This window comes from Siniperca chuatsi, linkage group LG21 (assembly GCF_020085105.1).
Source record: "Siniperca chuatsi isolate FFG_IHB_CAS linkage group LG21, ASM2008510v1, whole genome shotgun sequence".
Taxonomy (NCBI): domain Eukaryota; kingdom Metazoa; phylum Chordata; class Actinopteri; order Centrarchiformes; family Sinipercidae; genus Siniperca; species Siniperca chuatsi.
Genome location: NC_058062.1, coordinates 11,692,991 through 11,700,394, shown reverse-complemented (window position 1 = coordinate 11,700,394; position 7,404 = coordinate 11,692,991). Strand labels below are relative to the sequence as shown.

The 7,404-nt window shown below is 41.4% G+C and overlaps 2 protein-coding genes and 1 long non-coding RNA gene across 4 annotated transcripts in view; 1 reads left to right on the top strand and 2 right to left on the bottom strand.

The window, feature by feature from the left end:
- Positions 1-89: 89 nt before the first annotated feature.
- On the bottom strand, positions 90-3,762 carry pycr1a (pyrroline-5-carboxylate reductase 1a). Its single transcript, XM_044181326.1, has 8 exons — positions 3,611-3,762; positions 3,273-3,344; positions 3,083-3,153; positions 2,771-2,950; positions 1,947-2,168; positions 1,722-1,814; positions 1,108-1,271; positions 90-789 (listed from the first exon to the last, which is right to left on the bottom strand). The coding sequence occupies exons 2-8, from the start codon at positions 3,337-3,339 to the stop codon at positions 621-623; spliced, it is 966 nt and encodes a 321-aa protein (XP_044037261.1). The 5' UTR covers positions 3,340-3,344; positions 3,611-3,762; the 3' UTR covers positions 90-620.
- A 788-nt stretch (positions 3,763-4,550) lies between these two features.
- Positions 4,551-7,404, top strand: part of LOC122868905 — a 29,707-nt gene continuing 26,853 nt past the window's right edge. The window contains exon 1 of one of the 2 annotated variants that reach the window (XR_006376205.1): positions 4,551-5,116. This is a non-coding gene — a long non-coding RNA (uncharacterized LOC122868905). The remainder of the gene's footprint in view (positions 5,117-7,404) is intronic. The other variant, XR_006376204.1, reaches the window with a different exon arrangement.
- Positions 4,563-7,176, bottom strand: LOC122868902 (myeloid-associated differentiation marker-like protein 2). The gene has a single exon (XM_044181327.1). The coding sequence runs from the start codon at positions 6,276-6,278 to the stop codon at positions 5,367-5,369; it is 912 nt and encodes a 303-aa protein (XP_044037262.1). The 5' UTR covers positions 6,279-7,176; the 3' UTR covers positions 4,563-5,366.

Genomic DNA, 7,404 nt, shown 5'->3' with positions numbered 1-7,404 from the left:
ACATTGTGGCTGCAAATACCTGTTAGGTGACTGGGAAAACAGTACTGCATGCCAATGCGCATTCGCACAAATAACTCACATCCACAAAATGTGTTTTTTATATTTAATAATAAAATGCTTTGTTTCATTGCATCAAAAAATATAGTATTTAGCCGATTTTGTTTAAAAGTTTAAGTAGTTAAATATTTAAAAAATAATAATTTTGACTGAATAAATACAAGCTGAACGTAATACCGCTTCCAGAAGAACATGGCTTACTGCTTCACTGCATACCACTGAATTGCATTGTTATTTAGTAAACCTAACTTTTCCAACATCAGAAAGGACTGACTGAAATAAGATTTAGAAAGCCATATCAACCACAGATACTGAAATTATTATTCTTCCACTAACTGACTGGGAGAAGTGACATGATAGCACAGAATACAAACATTCAATATTTCTCATACAATTATTATAGTATCATCCCAAATTATTTTTTTTTTTCTGGAAGATATTCCACTAGGTTAGCTTATGTTGTTTAACCATCGTCTGCCAGTAGTGGTTTATTTACAGCATCTTCACCGATGTAACAAGTAACATTAAAATGTGCCATTTCCAAGCGTGACAAAAGCAAATGATCACTTCTTTTTGGTCCCGGGATTAGTACTGTTGAACATACTGATCCCACGAGATCTGACTCCAACACCTTCTGCAGTCACTCCTGGCTGCTGCAACACTTTGTCCAGAGTCGTCTTCTTTATGGCAGCTGGGGAGATTTTCTCTTGGTCTGCCAAACACTGAAGTTCCCTTTTTAGAGAAGAGCAGGAACACAGAGACATTTACAACATAGTATGACACATACATATTTTTAGTACAACATAGTATAGTAGCGCATTAATAATCTTATGACTAGGTAATTAGTAACCAGAGAAGGACAAAACTCTCATTGTAACATTATTTGCATACAGCTCCATCTACTGTCTGAATTACAAACATCAAAAAGAAATATATCACCCTTTGGCCATTTGAGTACGACAATTAACTTAAAAGCATTTCTTGTGTATCCCTATGACAGGAAATATGATTTGTTAGTTTGTTTGTCTCACACTTTTCTTATCAACTTACTTTGTCCTAACACAGGAGGCCTCTACAGCGTTGATCAGGAGGCTGCGGAATCCACCACTCTCCATGACATGCAGGGCGTGGATGGTGGCGCCCCCTGGTGAACACACATTGTCCTTGAGCTGCCCAGGGTGTTGGTCTGAATCTAACAGCATTCGAGCAGCCCCCTTTAAAGAAACACAAAGGTAGATCCACAATTGACTAACACAGTATTGATTTTGTCATATCCAACTTGTATCTTTGATCAAGAAACTGTATATTCTGATTGTGTCTAGAACGAAGCTACCATGACAGACTGCAGCTGACACCTGACAGAATTGTAACTGGATTTATAGATTTTACAAGGACAGTGCACATTAAACTGTTTACATCAGAATGAAAATGTGCCAGAGTGAGTCAAGACTGACTCACTGTCACATGCATGTCCTCGTGAGAATTTTATAATGGCCCTATGTGCAAAGATAAAGCAGATAAAACTGATTTTAAAAAATCCAACACAGCAGAGCTTGAAAACCTTCATTAAAACCAAAAGCAACAAAATGGAACAGGAACCAAAAACATCCAAGAAAGCACATATATGTAACACATACATTTGTTTAAAAGATATAAGGTAATACCAGCAGAGCTTGGGCTCCGAGGCGTACAGCCAGTCTCCTGGGCAGGCCCATTTTCACTCCACCATCAGCAAGAGCATCTACAGCTGTAAACGCCTGCAAGGCCACAGTCATAATTGTTAGGATGACGGAACGAGGGAAAACAATCCAAAAGACTAATTTTTCTTACTAATTGCTACAGGTAAGGCAAAATTGTAAAACACACTCGACATTATACAAAAGACTCACGTAAGCAGGGCCACTGCCACTGAGGCCGGTGACAGCATCAATCAGGTCCTCTTCTACCTCAGTGCAGTATCCTACACTGGCCATTAGCTGCTCCAGAAGCTTTCCATCCTCCAATGCTGCATGGGTGCCTGTGGCGTACACAGTGGCACCCTCACGCACCACCACTGGAGTGTTGGTCATGCAACGCATTACCTTTGGAGCAGTGCGATACTGCTGCAGCTTCTGTAAGGGATAACAATGTAGGCTACTGAATGAACTGTCCTGAAATTATAGGAACATAAAGTTGGGCTGAGAGGATCATTTATAGGAAATGCATGGGGTGTTTCAAGTCCAAGCAGCTAACCAATTTCATGTTACATGTGACTGTTCTGCCTGAGTGTCTGCTGAGATCAGCCTCATGTTAAAATAAACAACAAAGCCAGTATTTCACAAACATTAGCCATCATCTAGCTGAGCGATTATGTAAAACATGATTGATGATTAATAAACACCATGTCATATAAAACTACAAATCATCTGAGACTTTTATTATCCTAAAATTGTGCAACATTATAGTTTAAATAATGTATTCTACAGGCAGCATTAAAGTTAAATGATGCCATTTTCTGGAGTTATCTGACTATAGCAGATGAGTGACAATGAATGCATCTCCCGGCTGGGCATCACATTACTGGTGTCACACCATATCACCTATATACACCTCTAGGTTAATTACTGTACATGCACTAATGCTATAATGATTAAGTATTGAGTGAAAAAAATACATTTGATTTTGTCAATATTGTTCAGTTAGTAACATGGGAAGATAGAGGGCTATGACTTGCCTTCTCTATAGAGCTGATGGTGACACCTGCAGCACAGGACACAATAAGGTGACGATCTTCAATGTCTGGTCCAATCTCATCCAGTACAAAAGGAATGATGTGTGGCTTCACAGCCAGGAAGAGAACATCACTTTTGCTCACTGTCTCTTTGTTGCTGGTGGTGAAATTGACACCCAATTTCTGTACAAATGACATCTATTAGTATTTCCCTGGGCAGAAGTATACAAAGGAATTCATTGCATGCAAGCACAGCTAAAAACTGAATTGCTGATAGAATGCAGCATTGATATCTATCCCTACTTATCAACCCACCCGCAGTCCCTGCACTGTGGGGAGATCCGTGTCTGGGGAGCTGGCTGTGATTCTGTTGGTGGCAATCACGCCTTAAAAGGGGAAAAATGTCCAGAAATCATTTCAGTGTCTGAGTGCAATCAACATACATCAACAACACAAGTCAAATCTGAATTATACATACATGGTAAAAGTATGATTCAAAACTCACCTGCAGCTGCGAAGCCTCTCACCAGAGCGTGGGTCAGCTGGCCCGCTCCTATGAAACCCACACTCATTCTTCCTGTGTGTGTGTGTACAGAGTTGAAACATTAGGCTACTTACTTTAACATTAACTTTCACAGGGATGAATCAATTGTATCTCAACAAAGACATTTTCTAAGTCTAACAACCGGTGTGTAGCTTCTTTACAGCTCTGGGAACGTTGTGCTGCAAGCTAGTAAACAAACTCTACTTCCTTATTAAACGAAGCAAACGACATTTCTGAACACATGGCGGCAGCAGCCATATTACTTTACAGTAAATATATTCGCAGAGTAAAAGCCTTACTATAAATTGAAGAGCCTCTAAGTTGACCGACTGACCGACCACAACAGCAGCCTTTTAACAAAAACACCTGAAGGTCTGTCAACGTGGCCCAGCTGTCTCGGGCTCTACTGTACCTGTAGAGAGAAATTTGACTGACGCGCGAGAAATCCAATGAGCTTGCATGTTTAGGCAACACGTGGACACTTGGCCAATCACAGTGGTACTAGCAAATGACTTTGGGGCGGGTTCTGTAAAGCCGAAAAGCCGGTTGTATCAGTTTGTGCCATGGGGGAGAAAAGCTGGTTTGGATACGGGTACTATACTATCATCTACTGGCGAAAAGCTTGAAAGGCATGATAAAGACTATTTTCTGGAAATGGAGACAGACACGTTACCCTGACCCAGAAAGGGTAACCTTGTAGCCCAGTAACAGCCTGAAGTAAGTGACACATTAAGGCCTAGTTGTTTGTTGTTGTTTTTTTGCAGTCCCTCCATAGAAGCATCTATATTTCATATTCGTTAATCTTGTTAATTTTTGTTAACTTAACGCACTTGACATTGATATGTAGGCCAATTTTAAGTTGCTAAATGTTTCACTCGGCGTAAGGATGTAACTCAAGCTTTGGTGTGGATGCCACCGGGAATCCGACAAAGGTTTTTTTTTTTTTTTGGAAAAAAAATAGTTTTTCTAACACTGTACAGGTAACATACTATAAATCACTCTAGTGCACTATCTAATATTGAAATATGCTAATTTGATTTAATCAGGCTATGAATCAAATGTAATTGTCTTTAACAATCAACGTAAGTGTACCTACCAATTTCAATTTTGATCTGAACCTTTGCCAACAAATGATTTCACTGCGTAATAAAGGAGTCTTCTGTCTTCTGAAAGTTGAGAGTAAAGGTTCACATATCAGTTAAGACCTACTTCATACAAAGCAAATGATGCAGAAATCAAAAAGACCAACAAAACATACTCTGAGATTTTATTAAACATGGAATATGTCAGAAACATAGCAAAAGAAGAAATGTTATACTACTCTGATTGTGCTTATCCCCAAAAGTCAATGTAATACTATTGTCAAATGTTGCCTTCAAAAATGCATATATCAGAACATTCAGTGGATAACAGGAAAAGCCTAATAAAACTTGAACTTTTGGCATTACAATTGGAAAAAAATACAGCGAAATGGCTCGAAAGCCTAAACTAAAAGCTAAGTTCAGTGCATACTATAGACTTAACATATGCTATGCATATCTATGGTATATATTTTCATCCATTTTAGTGTTTAAATACCTTTTAATACATAAGACATACATTAATACATAAATAAACTGCCCAGCCTCTGACAAACATAACACTGTTCTGATGTTCTAAACATTATCCCATGCTCCCATAGGTCCGTCCTGTATGCGACCACCAAAGGAATTTGGAGCGGAGGGATGTATTTGGTGCTTCCCATTGTCCTCTGTGGACAAAGTTGCTGAGATCAGCTCTTCAGCGCACCTGGCAGGCTCTTCCTGGTAGGTCACTGCAGAACTGGAGAAAGGCCTTTAAGTTTGTAGCATGGGGTAATACTGTCAGTTTTACTGCCTACATGCTCAATTCTAGATGAATACTGATAATAAAAAATGTCACACATGCATACAACATCATTGATCTATAGATCCAAGGGAATGAGTCCTTCACAGAGACCTGACTGTGGAGAGCGTGGTGGATGTGGCCTCAAACTTTCTTCATTTGTCTCAGGCTAAACAGTCTTGAAACGTTTTTTCAGACAGCAGAGCTGGAGACAAAGCGAATCCTCTGGGAGTAAACAAGATCAACAAAATATAGGATCAGGTTGACGTTGGTGAACACTGCCACCACCAGCTTACTGTCCCAGGGACATTCTCCACGTGGGCAGTCCTCAGGGCGAATAGTGGTGCCGTACTTCTTGTCAAAGCTGAAGATGGGCCAGATCAGTGCAGTACTGAGGTAGAGGATCACAGCGAAGAAGGTGTAGACAACCACAAACCGGTCAAAGGGGAACCGCAGGGCAGAGGTCCTCCCAGAAACTGTCAGTATGACCACTATCACAGTGACGGAGAAGCACAAACTGTACACCACCACACAGTACTGGGTGGCAATGTACAGGTTGTACTCACTGTCATTGGCTAGTGCCCCAAAAATAATGCAGGCCACAAAACCCTGGACCACCTTGAGTAGACCGGACACAGTGGCCATGTAACCCACCACAGCCCCTGGTTTGGCTCGAGTTAGGAACACCTCAGTACCGTAGGGGAAGCAGCAGACACTGGAGCAGACTGTGACAGCAATGCGGTACATTTGGACTTCACAGCCCTCATCAGGGCACTCTGTTTGGAGGAAGTAAACAGGGTAGACCACGGAGGCAGTGATGTACATGAGTGTTGCCAGCATGGCGAAGGCCACAGTGAAGTTATCCCAGGAAATGGGCATGCATGTGTGGAGCCGCGTAATGTCCAAGGTGAACACAACCAGTGTGACAGCAAAGCAGAAGCACCACACAAACATGCAGAAGGTTCCATAGGTGGCGCTGTAGCCTGCACTGTGGGACACAAGGGCCATTATGGTGCAACCAAGCAGCAGCTGACACATTCGGGCTACACCTAAAGGTGACAACACAGCTTCTTTGTTGAGGTAGTGTCCTCCATGAGAATCCATGGTGTGTGTTGTCCTGCCGAAGCAGCTGTTTTTCTTGGTGAGATTCTTGACGTCCTGTTCTCTGTCCTGCTGTCCTTGCAGCCCACTCTTTTTTTTCGTCTCAGACCTCACCCTTTCCTTGGTTGCCTTTTATAGATGCTCCTTAATTACAAATGTCTGTAATTTTTCCCTGAACTTGCTTTGTAATTACAGTGGTGTGCGTCCAAGTTACATTTAGACACTGTTGCAGATGCAGAAGTTTGTACAGTAGCTTGTAATCGTAAATGACATTTAGTTAGACCTTGAAATAAGGTATATTTTTGTTTGGCAAGTTTTTTGGTTTGTTTCTAAAGTAATGTCTCTACTTGGCTGCCAAGTGTATAAACTATGCATATAGAGTCTAATTTCTGTAAATAATATAACACTGGTATCAGTCCTTTTTATATTTATGTTTTAAAAATGTTTTATAGTTTTAGAGATTAAGAATTTGATCCTGGTCTTACTCAGAACTGTAGTGTATGTCTTCAGAAATCTTGGTTTTCCCTTGCTTGCTCTCTTCAATCACCAAGTTGTCCAGTGTATCAAAAGGTCCTCTAAAAGTCATATCCAGAGATCAATCTTCCAACAACAGCCCTCAGTGCTGAACAGGTGGACTAGTTTGTTGTCCTGTCAGTCAAGTTCCATTGCTCAGTGGCTCGGTCCTTATAATTTCTTCTCTGTAGGCCCTTACTTGCCCGTCAAAATCACTCAAACTGTTGGCTCTGTCTCTTGCTCTTTGTCTTGCTCTTTCTGTCTCCTGTTGCCTCTTGGATTTGGTCTCCCACTCTCTTACTCACACAAACACACACCCTCTCCCTCCTGTGTGTGTCAGTGTGCGCTCAGTGGATTGCTAGGGGTGGCTTGTCTAAATGAAAGTTTGTGCCGAGCCCAGGGTTACAGGCCTCGCCAGCTCTATAAATAGGGGGTCTATATTCCACAGAGGGGTGGGAGGCTACATGTGGCAGGCAGTATGAGAGTCGTATTTCTAGAGAGCACCCAGAGAGGCTGAGTCAGAGCTCCCTCAGTAAGAAACTGGCATTTATATGCAGTGTAATGACAGGGAGGGAGGCTAAGACTCCTATTAGAGACAGAAATTACATACAGGTCC